Raw genomic sequence first — 24,946 nt, forward strand, 5'->3', positions numbered from 1 at the left:
AAAGTATCTAAATGTAAAATAGCTAAAAACATAGCAATTCGTAGAAACTTCATATGTTTAACTAGATGTTTTGTATTTTCATCTGTTGCATGCTATACAGATCTGGTAAGGAAAGATCTAAAATACTAACCCATAATTGCACTTATAAATAACCATATGGATTAAAACCCAAAGGGATCTAGTATATATAGATCATGAGAGTATTGGTAATGTGTCTCAATGATATTAAGTATCTTAGTATGAAAAAATAGAACAATCAGAAACATCAGAGATGGCAGGAACAACTGCATATAAGTTCACATTATGAGTCATCCTCCAAAGTAAATGAAAGAGTTTGTGTCATAAGTGAAACACATAATGCTAGAGTAACAAAATTTGATTCACTAAAATAAATGAAGTATTAATTGGAAGCAGATGCATCATGCCATTTCCTAGGGTGTCCAATTCTTCTATATAGCCTTTAATACAAATCCAATTTCATACATATAATACATAATTTGAACAGATGGTCACAATAGAACATTATAATAATATGATGACATAATTATTATAGAAAGTATCTGAAGTGACAAATAGTTCCAAAAGGTCAAAATAGTTAGATATCAATCAGAAATGTAATTAAAAGCTAAAGAAAAACACAATTTAAAGTATTGTAATAACTGTATTGGCAATGAATTTATTGAATCTGTATAATGAAAACACAAAAGTGAGAGATATAATAACTTCCTTAAATCCATCTGAGAGGGGCATGACAGAGCAAAAATATATTTAATCAAGAAAATATTTTAAATCCCATTCAGTATTAAGTCCCTTAGGAATTAATGTATCTAAGACAAAAATCCAATGGTCTTCTCTCTTATAGAGAGCTTAACTCTGTCACCACCTCTAGTGTGGATCTTAACATGATCAATAGCAATACATTTAAAATGTTGTACAGACCCAGATTGGCAATGAGAAAAATGTTTTGAAACTGGATGAGTTTCATCCTTTCTCAAAATCAATCTGATGTGTTCCATTATGCGTACATATCTTTTCTTGCATCCGCACATTAAGACATAGATAGCAAATTCAGTGTTACAGTTGGTGAAAGACACTATCATAGGATCGATCGCCCTCCGTATTGGTAAATGTCTTAGATTTCAATATATATTTACAGATTTTGCAGTGACCACAAGGGAAACATCCAGTTAGTCTGGGGGGAAAAAATCTTTCTTAACACTATTTTTATCCCTGTTTAATATACTTGGAGAGATAATGTTGCCCAGAGTCTGTGCTTTTTTGAACACAAACTTTGGGTTAACTGAAGTGATACCCCGTAAGAGGGGATCTATAGACAGGATGTCCCAGTGGTTTTTAATTATTTGTTTGATAGCTTGTGATTGATTGCTATATTGTGTAATAAAGTAAAGGGGGTCTATATTCGATTGATATTGTGTCTCTCCAACTCTCTCATGTTTCGCATGAAGTGTCTCTTTGATCTTAGTATGACTAGAGTTGATAAATTAATCTCTATCTTGCATCAGAACTTTCTGATATGCTAGATTCAGTATTTTGTTATCATATCCCCTTGACAGGAATCGTTCAGTCAGCTCGTGTGATCTCATATAAAAATCCTTTAAATTTGAACAATTGCGGCAGAGTCTAATGTATTGCCTATATGGTATACCTTTAAAAAGGTTATAATCATGGCAACTTTGAGCATGTAATAATGTGTTCCTGGAGTGTTCTTTACGAAAGGTATCGGTATGTACCATGAGATCAAGGCCGACAAAAAAGTTCAACTCAAGGAAACTGATATGGTGTGGATGGTGATGTGAAGTGAAGGATAAATTGAGTGTATGAGTGTTGATATATGTGATAAACAGTGAAAGTTAATCTGTTGTGCCCTTCCATATGAGTAACAAGTCATTGATATAGCGACGATAAAAGTGAATGTGTTGGAGGCGCATGTGCAGCGGGTATGGTGCAGGAGGTGTAAGACAGAGGCTCATCTACCCATCGGCAATAATAAGCTAAATAAAGACATTTTCAGCGCAGAGACCCGGGACCCAAGCATAGCACCGAAGCCGTGAACATATACAGATTAAGAAAATACCACACAAAGGGGGCAATGGCGACGACCAGACAGAAAAACAAGCGCAAAACGGACGTGCGCTCCTACTTCACCGGGGGGAGTAAGGCAAGGCCAAATGAGATACCGGCTGCCTCAGACTCTGATTCAACCCCAGAGGTGGAGGGTACATCGGCAGAGCAAACGGGGGTAATAAAAAGGATATAGCCCGGCTCCTCATTGATTTAAAGGCGTTTTTCAGGGGAGAGGTGGAGAGCCTCCGCAAGGACATACAGCAAATTGGATCACGCACAAATGAATTGGAGGAAAGAATGGAGGAAAGCGCACAATGCCATGGGGAAACAAATAAAAGGATGGGAGATCTGGAAGCCAGAGTGCTGGAACTGGAGGACAGACAGGAATACAGAGAGAACCGAGATCGGCGCAACAACCTGCGGACCAGGGGCATACCAGAGGAGATTCTGGACCCAGAGGAGCTGCTCAGCAGGTGGATGACCTCCATCATGCCAGGCAAGACGGAGGCTGAATTATCGATGGACCGCTGCCATCGCGCCCTGCGGTCGCGCCCCACACCTAACAACCCGCCCCAAGACGTGATCCTCCAGCTGCACCATTATAGAACCAAAGATGAGATTTGCAGAATCACGCGGTCCACTCCCACGGTGACCTTTGAAGGAATCTCTATGGCAGTATACAAGGACCTCTCCCCTATCACTCTAGCACGAAGAAGGGCCCTTCAACCGGTCACGAAAGTGCTGAGAGACAGGGAAGTCTGCTACAGATGGGCTTTCCCGTTCGCCCTGGTGGTCATTCGGAATGGCCGCTCATACGTGTTAAAACACCTCAAGGAGGGGAAAAACTTTCTAAAAAAACTGGGCATACTGTAGCAGCTGCAGTAGCAGAACCGGGGAGTCCGGAGGCACGGCCACCACATCCCACGGAATGGGAAACATGATGCGCAAAGAAAGAGTGGACACAGAAGCCCAGTAACCCCTAAAAGAAGGAAGGCTACACACCACAGACACTCACAGTTTCAGAAGTTCTGTTATAAGTTGATGTTACTGCCTGATCTGAATTGACTGATCTATAGTCCTGGCCGGGCCACAAAAGATGCAGAGCAGGAGCTCCGGCGGCAAAACAGCCCCTTCACAGCACGAAGATCAAGGAAAGCTGAAAACCTACACTTGAAAACAAAATGGCATTGCGGGACTCACCTGTAGAAGAAGGATGGCCGGCGGGAAAATCTCCATGGAGGCTGCAGGTTTGGCGGGACGGAGTGAGGAGCAGCGCGAGCCCGCCCACAGAAGCATCCTTCCACGCCCACAGCCTGCCTCCAAGTGACATGACTCCGCAGCGCACGCAGCCGAGATCACGTGGAATGGCGGATATGACGTCGAACCAGAGACGCAGACCAGGAAGTGCCTTGACATGCCCTCCGGCGGGGGTGCGTGAATTCCACCGCCGGAGAAGATAAAAGTGGCCTAGACGGTAGCACCGGGCACCGGGCAGCGCCCCCCCCCCAAAAAAAAATTATGGTGGAGAATGCATAGCAAGAGGGCGTTCGGGGGGGGAAGCGACGCAGCATGGGATGGGACACAGGGGGAGCACAGCGAGAAAGTGAAGGGAGAAAGCCTGGAGCAACCCAAGAGGGGGTGGGGAGTTGGGGCCCCTCAGGGAAACTAGAGAGAGGGAATCGGGCCAGCAAGACCCCAAGAGGGTCAACAGAATGGCAGCTCAGAAGGGAGGCAGTATGGTAGGGCTCCAGACAGGAACCAGAAAACGGGAAACCCTCAGTAGGCAATCCAGGACGTAGTGCTCCCCCAAAGGAGAAACAAGACATGCACATTAAAGTTATATTCTTAGTTTAATGCCACCGGGTTCCGGGGTGGCAGTTATGGAAATGGACATTAGATGCCGGCGGGTGGACAGGAGAACACCACTAATCCTGCCCGCAGGCATGCGTTTCGGCAACAGGGATGTGGGTTCCCCCCACACCCCTGCAAAAGTCCCGGGAATACATGGTCTGCAGGAGAGGCCATGGGACTGGATTGGGAGGGAGGCGGGTCCACAGCCGGGCACCGAACCTGGGGTCCCTAGGGATCACTATGGTTCTTTATGTTTCTTTACATGTTTGTTGTTTCCCTTGCTTTTCCCCAGTGTTCCCTCCCTTCAATGTATCCCACCCTCATCAAGAAGGAGCAAGAGCGAGAGTGATTCACCACCAAGGAAGTCACCACCAACGAATGCGATCTCCCGCGGGTAAGATCCTGACCCAAGCCATACACAGCAACCCACATCTCACACGTTTATGGCAGTAACACTGATCTCCCAGAATGTTAAGGGGTTCAATAGCCCAAAAAAACGTAAAGTGGCGTTCTCCGAATTCAAACGAAGGAGGGCGGATGTGATTTTCCTACAGGAAACTCATTTTAGTGCACAAAGTAGTCCCGGATTCCTAGACAGGGGATATAGGCAGTTCTTCCTGGCCTCCGCCAAAGAGAAAAAGAAAGGAGTAGCAATTGTATTTAACAACGAACTCCCATTCCAGTTAGAAAAAATAAAAAGAGACAATAAGGGACGATACCTCATCTTAGTCGGTCTTCTACAGCAGTGTAGAGTAACACTAGCCTGCGTCTATGCACTGTGTGAGAATGAGCCGCAGTTCTTTGACGGCTTTTTCCAGACGTTACACAGATGGGCAGAGGGGAATATAATCCTAGCAGGGGACTTTAACAAGGTGTTAGACCCCAGAATGGACAGAGCGCCAAGGCAGCAAAATCCCAGGCAAGCGGGGAACAGGCCACTGTTGGAAGGCCTTAGGCGAGGGAGTCTGATCGACATATGGAGGGAACAACACCCAGGAGAGCGGAGTTATACTTTTTACTCAAACCCACATGACAGTTATAGCAGGATCGACCACTTTTTCGTGTCTAGTAGAATGGTCCCACAGATCTCCGACTCCAAAATAAACGACATTACGTGGTCGGATCATGCATCAGTAGAGCTGAGATGCACACAATTTATACCTATTAGTCCAGGAGCAAATTGGAAACTTAACGAATCACTGATTAAGATACCAGAAGGAATGAAAGAAGTTAAGGCGGAAATTCAGCAATTCTTTCAGACTAATCTGGGCACTGTGGAATCCCACACGCTGTTATGGGAGGCTCACAAAGCCACGATGAGGGGGGTGCTGATAAGCATAGCAGCGAAAAAGAAAAAACAGAGAGATGCCAAATCAGCACAATTATACAAGAGGTTACACGAGCTCTCTGCACTACATAGCCGATCAGGCAGAGGAGAAATCCTAAAGGAGTTGAAGGACGTAAGGACTGAGCTTGGCCTCCTCCTTACCTCCAGGGCCGAGTAGGAACTGAGTTGGACACATAGAAAATTTTATGAGAAGGCAAATAAGCCGGACACGATGCTAGCTACCCGACTCCGCAATAGGCTACCGAATTATAATATACAAGCAATCAGAACTAAAACAGGAGGGATTTCCTCTAACCTTAAAGTTATCGTTGAGGAGTTTCGACAATATTATGCACAGTTGTATAACGGGGAGAAGGTGACTCATAATGTAAAAACGTCGGGCATTTTACACGAGTTCCTATCAGAAGCCGCCTTACCAAAGGTGGGCAGATTGGAGCGGGAGGCGATACAAAGTGATTTCACTCGTGAGGAATTGACAGCGGTAGTCAAAAATTTAAAGTCTTCCAAGGCCCCGGGCCCAGACGGGTTCTCCAACCTCTATTATAAAAAATTTATAGGAACACTAGCCCCACATATGCTTCGGTTATTTAACGGGGTCCTAGCGGGAGAGCCCTTCTCAGATCAGATGCTCCAGGCGTCAATCTCCTTGATCCATAAAAAAGACAAAGATCCCACAAATTGCCAAAGTTATAGGCCGATATCATTGATCAATTCGGATGTTAAAATCTATTCTAAATTACTGGCCAATAGATTAAGTGTTATCCTGCCAGGGCTGATCCATCCGGACCAGGTTGGCTTTATTAGAGATAGACAAGCGGCCGATAATACTAGAAGAGTAATAGACATAGTTGACTTTGTAAACGCCAGCAAGGTCCGGAGCCTGGTGTTAAGCCTAGATGCGGAGAAAGCCTTTGACAGGATAGACTGGCCATACATGGAGACCACGTTTGGGGCATTCGGATTTGGTGAAAAGGTCCTCAGGGCAATAAAAGCATTATATACAGCACCAGCAGCGAATGTGGTTCACCAGGGCTGCCCATCAGAGCTGTTTCCAATCAAAAGTGGGACGAGGCAGGGGTGCCCGTTATCCCCCCTGCTCTTTGCCCTATGCATCGAACCACTAGCAGCACACATACGCAAGAATAGAGACATCACGGGGGTCCAAATACATACACAGGAGCATAAGTTAGCGCTTTATGCAGATGACATTATTTTGACGATTACTAAGCCACTCATCTCCCTCCCCAATCTCTTTGCGCTCTTGGGGCGATTCAAGCAGATCTCAGGTTTTAAGATTAACCAGTTGAAAACAGAGGCAATGTGCTTGAACATCCCTGACGAGATGCGAAAACTAATAGAACTTAACTTCGAGTTTAAATGGCAGCCCAAGTCCCTAAAATACCTGGGGGTACACCTTACAAAAACAACAGCCTCCCTCTATCAAGCCTACTACCGCAGTCTACTAAAGATATTAAAGAGGGAATTACGAGACTGGTCGGCATATGGCATTTCATGGCTAGGCCGAATTTACAGTGTGAAGATGAACGTTCTCCCCCGGATACTCTATCTGTTTCAAACTCTCCCGATACCCGTGGTGAGATCCGAGATCAAAGATTTACAAAATGCTATAACAAAATTTATATGGAAAGACAAAAAAACACGTATAAAAGCAACTATTATGCAAAAAACCAAAGAAGCGGAAGGACTAGCAGTGCCATGCTTAATGTCCTATTATAAAGCGGCACAGTTGTGCCAAATTACGCAATGGCACGGAGACCCAGAGCTACAAAGGTGGGTGGCACTGGAGAAGGAGTTGTGCGCCCCACTGGAGCTCAGGGATCTAATCTGGTACCAGAAGACAAGGGTGAAAGCTATAAAAGAGCCTTTGGCATCGGTGCTCAACTCGCTATCGGTCTGGGAGGGATCAAAATTTAGTGGCTCATTGACTTCTAAACACCCATTCATGGCACCTCTGTATAGCAACCCCGATTTTGCTCCTGGGCTAAAGGGTGAAAGTTTTAGGCTCTGGCAACAACTAGGGGTAAATAGATTGAAAGACCTGGAGGGCAGCAACACGATTAAATCATTTGACAAATTAAAGTCGGAAACGGGCATTCCCAACACAGAATTTCTTAGGTACCTCCAGGTCCGGGCATTTTATAACAAACACACAGTGAGACCACCTTTAACGAATTTCGAACGGCTCTGCGTGCGGGGCACTGAAACACAGGGACTGATCTCCACTCTATACAGAAATGTGGTCGGTTCTGACAAGGACGATACTATCAGACCTAGCTTCATGAGGCAATGGGGAGGCTGACCTCAACGAAACATTAGAGGACGACGACTGGACGGCAATTTTTAAAGCAGTGGCTAGTACCTCGATATGCACTACATTGAAGGAGAACTCATATAAGGTACTATTGAGGTGGTATCTCACCCCGGTCAGATTAGCTAAATTTATTAAAGACACTTCCCCGCTCTGCCCACGGCAGTGTGGGGAACCAGGAGATCTGGTACACATGCTGTGGTCCTGCCCGAGGCTTATGCCAGTTTGGCAACAGATTAGAGATTGGCTACAGAGGATTTTGGGCCCCCAAATTCAGCTAGACCCGTGGCTGTTCCTACTAGGTAAACCCACAGACGAAGTCTCACGGACGGGAAACAAACTGATAGCTCATTTTGCAACAGCCATGCGATGCGAGACCGCAGCATTATGGAACCAGAATGCAATTCCATCAATAGACAAAATCAGAAATCGAATTTGGTTCGTATGCCAGATGGAAAAGTTAACAAGTCTGGTTAATGACACTGGCACAAAATTCCAAAAAGTCTGACTACCGTGGCTAGCCCAGACAGATATTCCAGGGCTGAGCAATGCCACCATCTGGCTTTGATAGGACAAAATGAGTTCTCCTTGGATGCACAGAGTAAAGATCAGACTGGACGGTGAGACCCGATTATAGACCCCCCCATATTAGAAGGCAGGAGCTGGTGGGAACTCAACAACCTTAGAACTCATGAATGAAACATCAGAGAGACGGTGGTGACTAAACCATATACAGTGGAACCCACGATGAGAAGGGGATCCCCTTCCCAAAATCCCCCCCTCCCCTTCCTCCCCCTTTTTTCCCTACCTGTCTATGTCTTGTCGTCTCCCCCTCCCCATGTCGGTTAAATGTGGTATGTCCAATGACGAGCCGGTCCAACAGGACAGAGTAATGCAATGTTATGGATGTGACTTATACTTGTAAAACAATAAAAAGAAAGTTGTAAAAAAAAAAAAGTGAATGTGTTTACGAAAGGGGTTTCCATCTCCAAACACGTGGGACGCCTCCCACCAACCCATGAATAAATTTGCATAGGAAGGTGCGAAGAAGGTGTCCATGGCAGTCCCACGCGTCTGGAGATAGAAACCCCCTGAAAAAAGAAAATAATTATGTGTAAGTAAAAAAAGAATACTGTCCAAAAGAAAAGTGATTTGTGCTGGTGAAAGAGAAGGATCAAGTTCAAGAAAGTGTTTTGTGGCAGATAGACCATCAGAGTGAGAGATAATTGTCTACAATGATGACACGTCAAGGGTGACCCAGATGAAATTGGAAGACCAAGGAAAGTGTTGAAATAAGGATAATACATGTGCAGTTTCTAATAAGTAAGAAGGGAGTTTAGAGACAAGTGGTTGTAAATAATGATCGATGTAAATAGATAAGTGCTCACCCAGTGACCCAATGCTAGAAACAATCGGACGTCCAGGTGGTGAGTGTAAATATCTATGGATTTTAGGTAAGTGATGAAAGATTGGTGTGATGGGATGTGTACAGTGTAAATTATCAGATTCTTTAGAAGAAATAACCTGAAGTATCCTCCCCTCCTCCAGAAGATCATTTAGCTCGTGCAAACAGGTATTGGTCAGATCTGTATGTAAGCGTACATATGAGCGTTGGTCACTCAACTGTCTATGTGTTTCAGCAAGATAATAAGAGTGGTCTAAAACAACGACAGCACCGTCTTTTTCAGAATTTGTTATTACGATGCTGTCATTGTCTTTTAAAGACGTAATGGCATCTCGTAAGATGGGTTTTAAATTGTCTTGGTGTTTCTTCTTTGTAGTGAATTAGATTCCTTTTGATAGAAGCAACAGGTCTCTCTCTATTGCTTGTTGAAAGAGATCAATGCCTCCACCCTTGGAGAAACCCGGAATTAATTTCGATTTATTTTGTAAACCTGAGGCTTTTCTTCCCTAAAAAGAGAACACAGACGAATCAATTGATTCATAAGATTCTTTAGAGAGTTCCATCATACTGTATCTTGAAAAAAACAATGATCTCGAAAGGTTAAACTGTCCGAAATGTCAAATATAGGTATAGTATTTTTTATTAGTCTTAAATGATGATTCATGGACTTGTTGTGTAGAAACATCTATTGTTGAATGTTTCTCTTGAAAAAAATCTCTTCAGCGATAATTTGCGTATAAATTTATATAAATCTACAGTAGTTGTAAATAAATTAACTTTTTTATCTGGAGCAAATGTAAGACCTAGATCTAATACTTGTAACTCTGCTGGTGTCAGTTGATGTTTGGAGATGTTGATTACACTTGTTTGGTCAATTGTCACTGTCTCCTTTTCTTTGGAGGATTTTCTCTTCAGACACCTGCGTCACACATTATAGTATTCAGAGTATCATACTCAAAGATATTCAGTGCACCAACTGCCGGACATGCACTGAACTGCAACAACACTAATAAGAATTTTGTCGCCGACAAATGAGGTCCTTGCAGGCTCATTGTGGCGAGGTGCACGGCGATGAGGGGCACACTTTTGTGCGGTTGTTGAACATAAATCATGCTTTATCTGTATATAGAGGCCTTGATCTACAAACTTTTGCTAAATTTTAGAAGGCCTTTACTCCTGTGCACATGAATGAGAGCTGAGGCATGCTTCAGTTTATAAACCTTTTGGTACTGCTCACCTGTATGTGTTAGTGCACTGCAAATAAAACCGTAATTCCACAGCATTATTCGGGTCATCGATGTGCCCCCAAATTTGCTGCTTCTTAGGGATGCTGTTTTTTTATTCATTGCACACATTAATTTTGGATGGTTGACAAACACCCCTTCGATGAGGATCTCTAGCTCCTCATCATTACATTTTTGAAGGTAGTGAAGGTTTTGAAGCACTGAAGGTAGATGCTTGAGTAGCCATCTCTACTATTTGGCAGTCAAAAATGAGTGAGGTGCTGTTAAACACGTTTTACTGTTTAAAATTATAACTTACTGGGCACGGTATTAAGGGCACGCTAAGGCGTAACGCATCACTAACTGATGTTTCCTAATAACGTTCTTTCCCAATGCCAATGTGCATTGTATTTTTTAGGCTTCTATCATCCCTGTACATCCAGGTAATGTAACAATGTTCGTTTTGCTAACGGATGTTAATTTTTCATCCTATTATCTTTGAGGATTCCTGTTAATAATGTGAAATTTTTTAGATATCTCCAGGTTAGAGCGTTTTACAATAAATCGGCTCCTTATCCCCCATTAACTTCCTTCGAAAAGCTCTGTCTGGCAGAAACAGACACCAAGGGGCCTATGCAGAGAGCAGCGCTAGAATAAATTGGAGAGTTTAAGAAAAAGTAGCTTTAATGGAGGTTTTTTTTCTCCATATGCAGAAATGGGCGAAAATCGCAATTTATGGCATGAATGCGTGTGGCGAGTTTAAAAGGGAGAGATGCGCGCTGCAGAAAAGTGAGAGAATAAAATCGCGCTTTTTTTTTTCCCCTATGGCCGGCGAGCTCCAGCTTCTTGCCAACTTTTTTTGGCGGAGGTAATTGTCGAAAATCGCGCCATTTTCTTGGCGCGAATAGCCGCTAGATGGCGATCGCGCCTTTCTGAATTCGGATATTTTTAACACTGGTGAGATGTAGGTTCTCGCAAGCCGCGCGGCGAGATTCAGAAATAGAAAAAAAATGGCGCGTTTTTCGTACTTCGCCATTTTCTGCTGTTTTCTGCGCGAATTTCTCAAAGAAATGGCGAGCTTTACTTTAGCGCTGCTCTCTGCATGAGGCCCTAATGGACTTATCTCACAGTTATACGGGGAGGTGGTCTGTTCTGCTGTACAGGGACAACAAACACCCTCCTTCAGATCCCAATGGGAAAAGGATCTCGGAGAGGCCCTTGAGGATGAGGAGTGGACGGCTATCTTTTTAGCCACAGCGAAGAGCTCCATTTGCTCCACTCTCAAGGAGAACGCATATAAAGTCCTTATGAGATGGTATCTCACTCCACTGAGATTATCAAGGTTCATGCCAGGTTCCTCCCCACTGTGCCCGAGACAGTGCAGAGGAACGGCAGACCTGTTACATATGCTGTGGTCCTCCCCGCGGATCTCCACATTGTAGGAACCAATCAGGAATTGGATTCAGAGGATCTTCGACCTAGAAATACCACCGGACCCATGGCTGTTCCTTTTGAACAGACCATTAACGGGCCTCACCAAAGCAAGTAATAAACTAATTGCACATTTTGCACTAGCCACGCGGTGAGAGATCGCAGCATTATGGAAACGCCCCGACATCCCAAATATCCCAAAGATTCGGAATCGAATATGATTTATCTGCTAGATGGAGAAGTTAACGAGCTTAGTTAACGACACTGGCACCAATTTTCTAAAAGTCTGGACGCCTTGGCTGGCCCAGACGGATATCCCAGGAGTCGAGAGAGAATCAATTTGGCTATGATAGAAACAGATGCGTTCTCCTCGGGAGGGAGTCACTACCCCCAACCTTGGGTCACAGGTCCAGGTCATATTGCACCCCCGAATCACCACAGGGACATCAAAAGTCGACCCGCTTACAATGCGCTTGACCACAGCCTAGATCGCTACATTTGAAGACTGGGGTTATGCCACAGCTACCATCCAAGATGCCTCCCCCCTCTCCATTCCCACCTCCTCCCCTCTCCCCCCCCCCCCCCCCCTTTTTTTTAATTTTTTTTTCTTTCTTTCCATTTCGTTTTGTGTGTGTATGTGATCAATGACATACCTTGAATAATCAACGACATCCAAAAACTTGTTCAGTTAATCTATTAGACTATGGCACGCCGTCCGGTCCAGTAGGGCTCGAAAAAAACGGGCGGACGCATCCAATATATGTTATAAGTTTATATTTCATGTAGACATACTACAACTTATATGTCTTGTTCTGTTGTATATTACATCTGTAAAACTCAATAAAAATGTAAGTTATAAAAAAAAAAAAAATAATGTGAAAAATAACGCACGTTACCTAAATCTGGAACATAACTCTGTTAGCAGAGCTCTGAGGATCTATATTTCATAGGCTGCTGAGAATCAAACTAGAATTGAGAGCTGTTTGTGGTGAGTTGCAAAGTGTTTTCAATGAAAAATAGAAGGAAGAAAAAATCAAATACAGTTATACTAATCACACATTTAGAATTCTTGGCAAATGCACCAAAAAATCAGATATGTTCCTCTTTTTATTAATAAATGTTGTGAACAATAGACTAGCTGATGTTAAACTTAGATGTTATATTTTTCTATTCTCTAACAGCAAGTGATAGAAGTTGTGAAATCAGCAGAAACCCCTTTTCCAGCCCCACTTGAAGAAGGCATATCTTCTGATATTTATTCGCAGTTCATAGCTCCACTGCCGAAACCTTCACAAGACACAGAGAATATCGAGGTACAATGTTTTAATAGTGTCTGTGCAGTGCTTCTTTAAATGTTGTTGGCACATAAGAAATAATATAAAGGCATATTCCTCAATAAAAAAATGTCATACTGTTAACTGGAAATGTAATAAGAAAATGTTTTATGTGAAAATGTACAACCATGTAAGAAATACTGTCAGAGGAAAAGTGAAAGTCTTGTACAATGAAGAACAACTGGGCATACTGTAGCTGTCCTTCTGCTTTTTTGTAACCACTGCAATAGTATTCATCATATACACAGAAAAAGTTTTGTTTTGTGATTTTAAATAGCTAATCATTTTAATGAACCTAGAGAGAGGACGGGGCTGCTTGAGACAAGCAGATGAACCCATCAAAATGACTGACTCTCCTTTCGAGCCATCTATACTGACATGTTCAGTCATGTTTAATTTTACATTAAATATTCGTCTAATTATCTTGTATCACTGTTGTCACTCTTTGAGATTGGCACTTACTCGGTCATATAATAATGACAAGATGTAATTATAGCAAAAGCACACAGTACAAAACAACTTGCTGCTTACAAAAGTACAGTACAAACTACAGTAGGTGTTTCTTCAGCCAGTGAGATTTCAGCTTGTATCTAACTGCAGTGTATTCTACAGTGCATCTAATCATACATGCATAATATAATTTTAACAAACATAAACTTGCATCTAATCAGAATTATTGTATTACACACAATTGAGGATTCTATCCCTTAATATGTAAAGTACAATAGAGCCAATCCAGAGCTATCTCCCTGAAAAGCCCCATTGAAGTCAGCAGGGCTTTCTTTGTGATAGCGTATGATCATCGTATCATCAGTATTATTAACACAGACACAAGCTTATCTATTCTACGTGTGGTGAGGGCCAGGAAAAATCATGCTATATCTCGTAAATATACTATTTTGTTTAACAACAAAAAGTGTCGCAACGCTCACCAATGATGTGAATAATATCTTGGGTATTTGAGATTGCCTATGTTGCCAAGATTGGCAACTGGTGTTACCTATGTTTTAGGATAATATCTAATTACCAGAAAGGACAGCAGTTGAAAAGACACGTGCTATCCCAGAAAAAACACTTTTGATGGTGCACTTTAAGGTGGTTAAAACGTAACTTTTGGAGACTTCCGGTGACGTCACCACGGATGGCTGACTAGGAGAAGAGCTCCCGGCACCCTCAGAAGAAAACTACCAGAATAAGCAATTCCCCCCTCTTTTACTCCCTGATCATCAAAATGAGAAGAGGGGTGCAAGAAGACACGGAGAAGGCCCTGCAGAGCATCCGAGCCGACGTAGGAGCCCTCACGGACAGAACAGAAGAACTCAAGGCCAAAATGGAGGGAGTCATTAACTCGCAGACCGAGACCCACGACGAAGTCTCCAGATGCAGCGAAGCAATCCGGGACCTCCAAAACGCATTAGAAGACCTCGAGAACCGAGAGAGGAGACAGAACATTCACCTCAGAAGCATCCCAGAGGCCATCTCCCACGAGGATCTACAAACCTACCTCTGCAAGCTGTTCCTGCAGCTGGTGCCAGGCCTCTCCGAACATGAACTCCTCATGGATCGAGCCCACCGGGCCCTGGGCCCAAAACCGACAGACCCCAACCGGCACAGAGACGTGGTGGTGAGACTCCATGCATACTCCACTAAAGAGTGTATCATGGAGGCCGCCAGGGGACTGCACAGCATCAAGATGGACAATGTGGACATACAGCTATTTAATGATCTCTCCAGGACCACAGTGAGTAGAAGACGAGGGATGAAGCCACTCACCAACTACCTCCGCGACCAGGGAGTCAAGTACCGTTGGGGCTTCCCCTTTAAACTGGTGGTGCTCCGCAATGGGCATCACTATACCATCTCGGCCCCTGAGGACGCGAGGGACTTCCTCAAGGCCCTGGGGACCCCCGCACCACAGAGCGACAATCGCCCCCCCCCCCCCTGCACCGCTGCAGGCTCGGAGCCCTCGGACACCCCTTGAGCGTCGGAAAGGCTAGCCAGCCAGAAACTATGCTGATCGAGGTGCCCCCCCCCCCTTCGGAAGATCCTGCCTCTCCAGTCGGAAGAAGACCTGGGGCGCACCCCTAGGCGGCCTACCCACATCGAAACCCAACAGCCCTCATCCTCATACCTGCTCTGCCGATTCCCCGGGCACAGCAACTGAACCCAGCCAGCCGCACAGCCCAGTCAAGGAGCCTCCAGCACAAGCCCGGCCGTACATCAAAGATGGCTGCCATGGTCCCCCCCCCCCCCCGCATCCTCTGACTCCCCAAGATCCCCCAGCAGCAGAAGAGGATTCCCAAACACCTAGCCCGCCTCACCCTACCTTCATCGCCGACTCTCCAGGAACAGGAAAAGCAACTGGATCCAGACTGCCTCGCAACTCCCACCAGAGAAAGCTTCAGCCAGGCCCTGAGGTGCACTAAAGATGGCCGCCAAGGACTCTCCGCATCTCCAGACTTTCCATGATCGCCCAGCAGTACCAAGGCAAACTGCCTCACTCCCCTGCCCCCCCTCCTCCCTTCCACCCCCTACCCCCCCCTTCCCCACCACCACCCTCCCCCCGCCACTCTTACCCCTCCCCCACCTGTCCTCCCCCCCTCACCTCTCCTACCCCCCCCAACCCCTCCTCGCCCACCCACCCCCCCTCCCTCCCCAGTATGCTCTAGGATCTCTGCGTTCCCCTTATATATGCCTCTGATATCGCCGACTCCCCCTGTCAGTCCCCCCCCCTCCCCAACCCTCCCCGCTCCCCCCCCTCCCCGCTCCCCCTCCCCGCTCCCCATCCCCCTGCTCCTCCCCTCCCCCCGCTCCTCCCCTCCCCCCGCTCCCCCTCCCCCTCCTCTCTCCCACCCTCCCCCCTCCTCTCCCTCCTCCCCTCCCCCCTCCTCTCCCTCCTCCCCTCCCTCCCTCCCCCCTCCTCTCCGTCCTCCTTGTCCCTAGGAATCATTGCCCTGGCAAATGGCATCAATTAAAATCATCTCCCTGAACGTCAAGGGCCTTAATTCAGTTAGAAAGCGCAAACTGGCCCTCCAAGAGCTTAAAAAAACCAAAGGCGATATCATATGTATCCAGGAAACCCACTTCAACACCTCAGATCCTCCTAACACATTCAAACACACTTTCCCCCAAGCATTCTTTGCATCCTCCCCAAACAAGAAATGAGGTGTAGCCATACTGATCAAGAATAACACCCCCTTCGCCCCAACAAAGGTAATAAAAGACCCTGAAGGAAGATACTTGTTACTACAAGGTACCCTGTCAGGATCCCCCATCTCTATACTGAATATATACACTACCGACACGCTTTATTGCGCATCGGCCAGATCCGCAAGCCGGGAGATTTCCCGGCTTGCTAGTAGCCGCCCCTCGGCGTGCCGCGCGTCATAGACGCGCGGTCACGCGTCTTCGGGAGCCTGCGCCCCCTGCACGCGCGTCCAGGGCTCCCCGAGGGAGCCCTGGTGTCCCGCGATGTGGGGGACGGCGGCAGGGGGTTCCGGGGGACCCGGCGGACCCGGCAGTGGTAGGGAGAGCGCCCCGATTGGAGGGCGCTCTTCCGCTGCTTCGGCGCGCGCCCGTCACCCTCGGGCGCGCGCCAGGCTACTGCTGCGGCCAAGAACGGGCAAATGCTCGAATAAACTTGGCCGCCGCAGTATGCCCCAAATGACAATCAAACCCAATTTTTCCAGAACCTACTTGGTTCACTAGACCAATCTGTACTCTCCTCGCTACTGCTGGTTGGAGACATCAACATGGTCCTCTTCCCAGACCAAGACAAATACACTCTGCCCACGACACCGCACACCGCCCAGACACAGAAAAAGGCCAAAAAATTCCGTGAGATTTTACGAAACTACTCATTGTCGGATATCTGGAGGGCCCAGCACGTAGGCCAGAGGGACTACACGTTCTTCTCAGCTCCTCATCAGTCTTACTCGCGGATTGACTACTTTCTAGGTACCAATAATGTTCTCCAGGCATCCTCCGACTCCAACATTGGCCCAATTACTTGGTCAGACCACGCCCCTGTCGAATTGACCCTCTCGCTACCTTTCTTCAAAAGCTCTGCGTACAAGTGGAAATTGAATGACTCACTCCTTAACGACCCCCAGGTGATTAAGTCAATCAAACAGAAACTAAACACCTTTTTCCAAATAAATAGCGGTTCGGTCTCAGCAGCAGCAATGCTCTGGGAAGCACACAAAGCTACCATCAGAGGAGACCTTATCTCACTAGCCTCCCATAAGAAGAAAATGAAACTCAAAGCACAAAAAGAGCTCACAGAGAAGATCTTGGCCCTAGAACTCCAACATAAGCAGACCCCATCGAAAAAGTGTTCAGAACCCTAAATAAAACAAGAGCAGAACTTAAACTATTGCAGCTTGACGAGGTAGAGAGAGCGCTGAAATGGAATTACCAAAGGTTCTACGACAGGGGCAATAAAGCAGACAAACTCCTGGCCTCTAAACTTAGAGGCGTAAAAGCCAAAGCCCAGATCACAAAAATACGCACCAGAAACGGGCAACTATCCTATAACGAAAAAGAAATAGCGCAGGAATTCGCAATATTCTACGAAGAACTTTACAACCTCCACCCCCTCGGCCAGGACCAGGACAGTGCCAAAATAGCCGCAGAATACCTATCCCAATGCAACCTCCCATACCTATCAGCGGAAGAGCTTGAGTTCCTTAACCAAAAAATAACCCAGGAAGAGCTGTCTCAAGCCATTAGCTCTCTCAAAATAGCTAAGACACCGGGCCCAGACGGGTTTTCTAACGCATATTATAAAAAGTTTGCAGCATCCCTCTCCCCTTACCTATTGGACATGTTCAATTCTTTCTTAGATGGTGAACCAATCCCAGGTACAATTTCAGCTGCCAACCTTGCCATCATCCACAAGGAGGGAAGGGATCCGCTACAATGCGGTAGCTATAGACCGATCTCCCTACTCAACACAGACCTCAAGCTTTTCAGCAAGATCCTAGCAAACAGACTGAACCCTATTCTCCCCAGATTAATTCATATAGACCAAGTGGGCTTTGTGTCAGGAAGACAGGCCTCTGACAACACCCGCAAAATTATCGATATCATAGACCATGTCCACCTTAACAAGACCCAAGCCATGATCCTAAGCCTTGATGCCGAAAAGGCATTTGACCGAATCAAATGGTCCTTTCTCGACCAAACCATGCTTAGGTTTGGCTTCTCGGGCACATTCCTTGAGGGGGTGCGAGCTCTGTACAACAACCCCACCGCTCTCTTATGACTCCCGGGCGGGCACTCAAACCCAGTAGCAATCAAAAATGGAACCAGACAGGGTTGCCCCGTATCTCCACTACTATTTGCCATCTCAATAGAACCACTGGCAGCCTGCATCAGAGCCAAACCCAGCATAAAAGGCATCCCAATAGCAGATAAAGAGTACAAAATCTCTCTCTTCGCCGATGACGTCATTTTGACCCTGGCCGACCCACATATCTCCCTTCCCAACCTACAGAAGCTGTTAGACCAATTTAGCCTAGTGTCCGACTATAAAATAAATATGGACAAGTCCGAAGTGCTCAACATTTCCCTCCCAGACCCTGTATGGAAACTTTTGCAAGCCAACTATAAGTATAAATGGAATAACTCCCACATTAAATACCTAGAAATAAGAACAGCTAGCTCATACAGCTCCCTATATCATGCAAATTACCCCCCCCTCCCTCCCTGTTCCGCCAGATCAAAAGAGATCTGGAGACTTGGCACACCCACCAGATCTCCTTGTTTGGAAGAATTGTGTCTGCTAAAATGAACATCCTCCCCCGCTTACTCTATTATTTTCAAACTCTCCTAGTCCCAGTCCCGCTAGTAGAACTACGAAATATACAGGCTCATATCCTCCGTTTCATATGGAGGCAGCACAGACCAAGGGTGCCGAGATCGGTGCTGTTGGCCTCTAGGATGAGAGGGGTTTTGGGGGCCCCGGACGTGGTCAGATATTACCAGGTAGCCCAGCTGAGGCAGGCGGTTGTCTGGAACAACCCTCCGACCTCCAACTGCTGGTTGGCAATAGAAATCCACCACGCGGCCCCCACCCCCCTCCCGGCCTTACTATGGTTTCAGACACACAAAGAAAGGAGGCCCCAGAGATTTGAGCTTGGGGCGATGAGGTGCACATGGTCTACATGGACTAAAGCTAAAGGGAAACATGGCCTAGCTTCATCCTCCTCACAACTCACCCCCATCTTCGGGAACCCGGACTTCCCACCCGGATGCTCCCGTACCCAATTTGGTCAATTTCTGGACCTAAACATCAGAGTGGTTACGGACCTGCTGGAAAGCGATGAGGTTCTGTCCTTCCAAGAGCTCAAAAATAAATTCTCCTCCCCAGACCTCCCCATCTTCAAATACCTTCAGATAAGGCACTTCCTGCGAGCCCTATCCCCAAACCATAAATTTATAGCGCGCACCAGATTCGAAACCCTCTGCCTAAAAGGGGATTACCAGAGAGGATTAATCTCTGAAATCTATAAAACAATAGAGGCCAATCTCGCATTCATACATGCAAAAATGGAGCGCCAACTTAAACACCACAATTGATCTGGAAGACTGGGAGGATATCTGGGAAGCTGCCACCAAAACATCAATTTGCTCTATCACCAAAGAAAATATATATAAAATCCTATTCCAATGGTACCTAACCCCGAGTAGACTGAGCCAGATCTTCCCAGGCACAACAGACGTGTGCTGGAGAGGATGTGGTCAAAGGGGGGACATGTCCCATATTTGGTGGGCATGCCCAGAGATCTAGAGGTTCTGGACCAGGATCCAGAGACTCTTGAATGAAACCCTAGGACTGGAGGTCCCCCTGGACCCTCTGACGTATGTGCCGGGGAAACCAATTGAGGACCTCCCCGCCCCATTGACCAGACTGACCTCCGCAATCCTAACGGCCGCAAGATGCTGTGTCGCGGCGGCCTGGAAACAAATAAATGCCCCCTCCAGGAGTACAGAAATAAAGAGAATAGACATGGTCATGAACATGGAGAGACTGACAGCCATGCTGAAGCAGAGAATGCATCAGTTCTATAAAACCTAGGAACCCTGGTCAGGCTCAGGCGCTCCATCACTACTACAAGCCCTGGTCCAGCTATGATACCCCCTAGACTAAAGGGTCTGAGAGTCCCACCCAATCCAGCCCTCCTCCCTCTCTCTCCCCCCCCTCTCTTCATCCCCATGTCATCCCAACTATCCACCCGACCCTCGTCGTTCCCCATCTCTTTTCCACAAATAAGGGGAAAAAAAAAAAAAGGTTTATTGAGTGTCTCAAAGTACTTCACAGTCATGTGCCTATGACCCAAATTCACCTACCAAGCTGTGATTGTTATTTTTACATGTATGTACCCTGCAAGATACCAATAAAGGAAAAAAAAGATTAAAAAAAAACTTAACTTTTAATAATGCAAAAATAATATATGTAAACACTAACAAAATTGACATACATGTGTGTTTAAAATAAACAATTAAAATGACAGGGAGTAAAGTGTAATCTGTTGCACTCTAGTGTATTGTATTGGTGTTTGTCCAAGGCTGTAATGGATTGCGTATCAAACCAATGTACTATTATTATACTGTAGTGTAATGTATGAGCGTAAATGGAGATGGAGGGACTTTATGCTAGATATTAAAGTCACGTGGAGCGTGACACAGCTCTAACATCGCTGTCAAATTTTACTTCTCAACAATTATTTTAAGCTAATCTCCATGTCATGCATTGAACTATATACTAAATATGAAAGTCATGTGGAGCATGACGCAGCTCTAACTTCACTGCCAATGTTTACTCCTCAATATTAGTTTAAACTAATCTCCACGATGTGACAACATGTAAAGTGTTGTAATATGTGCTTGCATAAATAAAATAATTGCAGGTTGTTTCCTTGTGATGGTATGCAGTGGTAGCAATTGCTGGTGAAATATATGCACAGGGATGAACAACTGGCTATAGGTGTATGTGAACACAAAGCACAGCTGATCAAAGAAGGAAAAGATCAACCTTGATCTACCAATCTGGAGATGTACACTCTATGAGACATCAGGAGTACACCTCATAAGGTTCAAATTCACCCTAAATACTATGAAAATACAAATGTGGACTCAATTTGGCTGATATAATATCAGTCTACAAAGTGTAGGTCAGCAATAAAGATTAGACCAGTTTATATGTCCACTTTGAGAATTAAGCACATCATTTGCTGAATAACCACATTCATAAAACACAGACACTAGGCTGATATAATCACAAACAGCCCAGATATATATGGGTGAGAAGAAACCATTGTAAATATAAGTTTGTAGCAACTGAAGTGAAGCACATAACAACCTGATACACTAGCAAGCAGGCTCAAAGTTAGCTGATAGATGACACTTGTAAATGTCGTTTTGTTAGCAATTTATATGAAACAACTTGCATAGAAGTTTATCACAATAATGCAGGGTAGCCGCAGGCTGAAGGAGCTAGTGATTAAAGCCTTATCCAGCTCTTGATTAGCGGCTCAGTACAAACACATTGCATGCATTACATACGCAGTATCTAAGCCATAGGACACAATACACTGGTACATCCGAACAGAGATTACTTCCCTGTCATCATGTCGTACGCCCTACACGTTTCTCTCCGTGGGTGGAGCTTCGTCAGGGGAAGGCAAGTGAACGGAGAACTGCTCTTACAAACTAAATAGTGTAGACGTTCCTATGGTTACCAGGCGCCAATCATTGTGGCTTACCACGGCTCATGTTAGCCAATGGGTGAATGAGTATTTTATACACAGAATCTCTGCTACTATGCACAAGTGTCTACATAATTAAAAACGCAATTTATCACAATTCAATCTATAATTCAAATAATATGAATGTTTATATTGTGTACAGATCGGGGTTAAAAACTAAGGGCATATATTTCACCAGCAATTGCTACCACTGCATACCATCACAAGGAAATAACCTGCAATTGTTTTATTTATGCAAGCACATATTACAACACTATACATGTTATCACATCGTGTAGATTAGTTTAAACTAATATTGAGGAGTAAAAATTGGCAGCTAAGTTAGAGCTGCGTCATGCTCCACATGACTTTCATATTTAGTATATAGTTATATCTCCACCGCATTACAACACATAGGCTATCACCAAGCAATTCAGTTCATTCACCAATGTATGACATGGAGATTAGCTTAAAATAATTGTTGAGAAGTAAAATTTGACAGCGATGTTAGAGCTGTGTCACGCTGCACGTGACTTTAATATCTAGCATATAGTCCATCGCCATTTACACTCATACATTACACTACAGTATAATAATACTACATTGGTTTGATACGCAATCCATTACAGCCTTGGACAAACACCAATACAATACACTACAGTGCAACAGATTACCCTTTACTCCCTGTCGTTTTAATTGTTTATTTTAAACACACATTTATGACAATTTTGCTAGTGTTTACATATATTATTTTTGCATAATTAAAAGTTAAGTTTTAACCGCCTTAGAGTGCACCATCAAATGTGTTTTTTCTGGGATAGCAGGTGTCTTTTCAACTGCTGTCCTTTCTGGTAATTACTATTTTGTTTAGTAGCAATATTTCTGCATACAGTATGTTATTGTTATTGAATACAGAGAGAACTGTATCGCAGTCTTCCTTTATGAGGCAATTTTGCACTCATTGTACCTAGTTTATTGAATACATCTCAATGACTATGTTTGTTTAACAGCATAGACAGCAGTTGCCTAATTCACAAGGTTTTTAGTTTTAGGATCTCAATTGTATCTTGTTTTTAAATGATTTGCAACAACCTAAATATTATGAGTATAGTGGAGTGGTATGGTACTAACATAATTAACTGTGGTATTCAGAGAAACACAAATAAATTTTCGTTCAGATGGATTCACTAAAAAAAATTCAGTCTTGCTTGAGTTATTACATTAATGCGGGAGAGTGCCATCAACTTCAAAACAACAATTCTATTTTAAAATATGTAAGTGATAAAGAAAACAGATGGTACAATCTAAAGATAACACTATTATAAATTCAAATACACTGTCATCTGCCATTTCTTGTTTTCTAATACAAGAATGCCAAGCTATGCGTGCTGAGTACCCTGACCCATATTGTTGTGCAGAATAAAAACATTGCAACATCTATTAAATAATAGACCTTATGTAATGTATTGCACTTTTCCCATGAACATGATTGTTATTCTCTTTTCAAATTTAGGAGACAGATCTGTCAAGTGGAGAGTTGAAGAACAGTGAAAAGTTACCAGACAAAATTGATCCTTTAGTTGATCTCACAGTTGAAGATGTTAAGAAAGTCCTAAATGAGGTCACAACAGAAGTTATTGGCAGCCTACAGGTACATTTTCTATGCAGATACATTTATTTACAACAAAATAATCACATTTGCGAGAGCTTTGCAGATAATTGGCTAAATTAAGCAATAATGAATCCCCATTGATTTAAATATCATTTTGGGGGGAATGGATAATATTCCACTGAATATGTATTTAAAGTCACTGGTAGATTTGAGATTTTTTACTTGAACATTTTATTTATAAAAATATAATTTCGCAGAAATGAATTAAAACCACAAATATAGAACAAAAGTATTCATCAACCAATATCCCTCACTGAAAAATAATGTACTGTATACAGTATCTCAAACGTTGACGTTAGTTTTTGCGGAAGGAGTAAATGTTGCTTGTGACTCAACTGAAAAGGTTTTGAAGCTTTACATACAGACATAGCACTACATTGTGAGTGTCAGTGTGTGTGTCAGTGCTTTACATACAGGCATAGCACTACATTGTGTGTCAGTGTGTGTGTGTGAGTGTCAGTGCTTTACATACAGGCTTAGCACTACATTGTGAGTGTCAGTGTGTGTGTCAGTGCTTTACATACAGGCATAGCACCACATTGTGTGTGTGTCAGTGTGTGAGTGTCAGTGCTTTACATACAGGCATAGCACCACATTGTGTGTGTGTGTGTGTGTGTATCAGTGCTTTACATATAGGCATAGCACTACATTGTGAGTGTCAGTGTTTGTGTTTCAGTGTCAGTGTGTGAATGTCATTGTCAGTGTGTGTGTGTGTGTCAGTGCCAGTGTGTGAGTGTCCGTGCCAGTGTGTGAGTGTCAGTGCTTTACATACAGGCATAGCACTACATTGTGTGTGTGTGTGTGTGTGTGTGTGTGTGTGTGTGTGTGTGTGTGTGTGTGTGTGTGTGTGTGTGTGTGTGTGTGTGTGCCAGTGCTTTACATATAGGCATAGCACTACATTGTGTGTGTCAGTGTGTGTGTCAGTGCTTTACATACAGGCATAGCACCACATTGTGTGTGTGTGTGTGTGTATCAGTGCTTTACATATAGGCATAGCACTACATTGTGAGTGTCAGTGTGTGTGTCAGTGCTTTACATACAGGCATAGCACTACATTGTGTGTGTGTGTGTGTGTGTGTCAGTGTGTGAGTGTCAGTGCTTTACATACAGGCATAGCACCACATTGTGTGTGTGTGTCAGTGTGTGAGTGTCAGTGCTTTACATATAGGCATAGCACTACATTGTGAGTGTCAGTGTTTGTGTTTCAGTGTCAGTGTGTGAATGTCATTGTCAGTGTGTGTGTGTGTGTGTCAGTGCCAGTGTGTGAGTGTCCGTGCCAGTGTGTGAGTGTCAGTGCTTTACATACAGGCATAGCACTACTGTCACGCTGTGCAGCCCGCAGACCAGACCAGTCCCCTGTACTGAGTATAGAGCACTGTATACGCACCGACAGCAGAGGGGGCGTGTCCGGGATGTGGCATAGTAGCGTAGCCAGACCTGGATGTAGATAAAGAATGGTCATGTACTTGCCGAGTCCGAGGATATAGAAAGTTCCATAGTCCGAGGGTCTTAGAGGTT

General features: G+C 44.6%; 1 protein-coding gene across 1 annotated transcript in view; it reads left to right on the forward strand.

Annotated features, from left to right (window-relative positions):
* Positions 1–24,946, forward strand: part of CABCOCO1 (ciliary associated calcium binding coiled-coil 1) — a 158,887-nt gene that overhangs the window by 105,797 nt on the left and 28,144 nt on the right. Inside the window, exons 6-7 of the mRNA XM_075588579.1 lie at positions 12,854–12,985; positions 23,270–23,407. Coding sequence (XP_075444694.1) covers positions 12,854–12,985; positions 23,270–23,407 — 270 coding nt within the window. The remainder of the gene's footprint in view (positions 1–12,853; positions 12,986–23,269; positions 23,408–24,946) is intronic.

This window comes from Ascaphus truei, chromosome 2, assembly GCF_040206685.1.
Source record: "Ascaphus truei isolate aAscTru1 chromosome 2, aAscTru1.hap1, whole genome shotgun sequence".
Classification (NCBI taxonomy): Eukaryota; Metazoa; Chordata; class Amphibia; order Anura; family Ascaphidae; genus Ascaphus; species Ascaphus truei.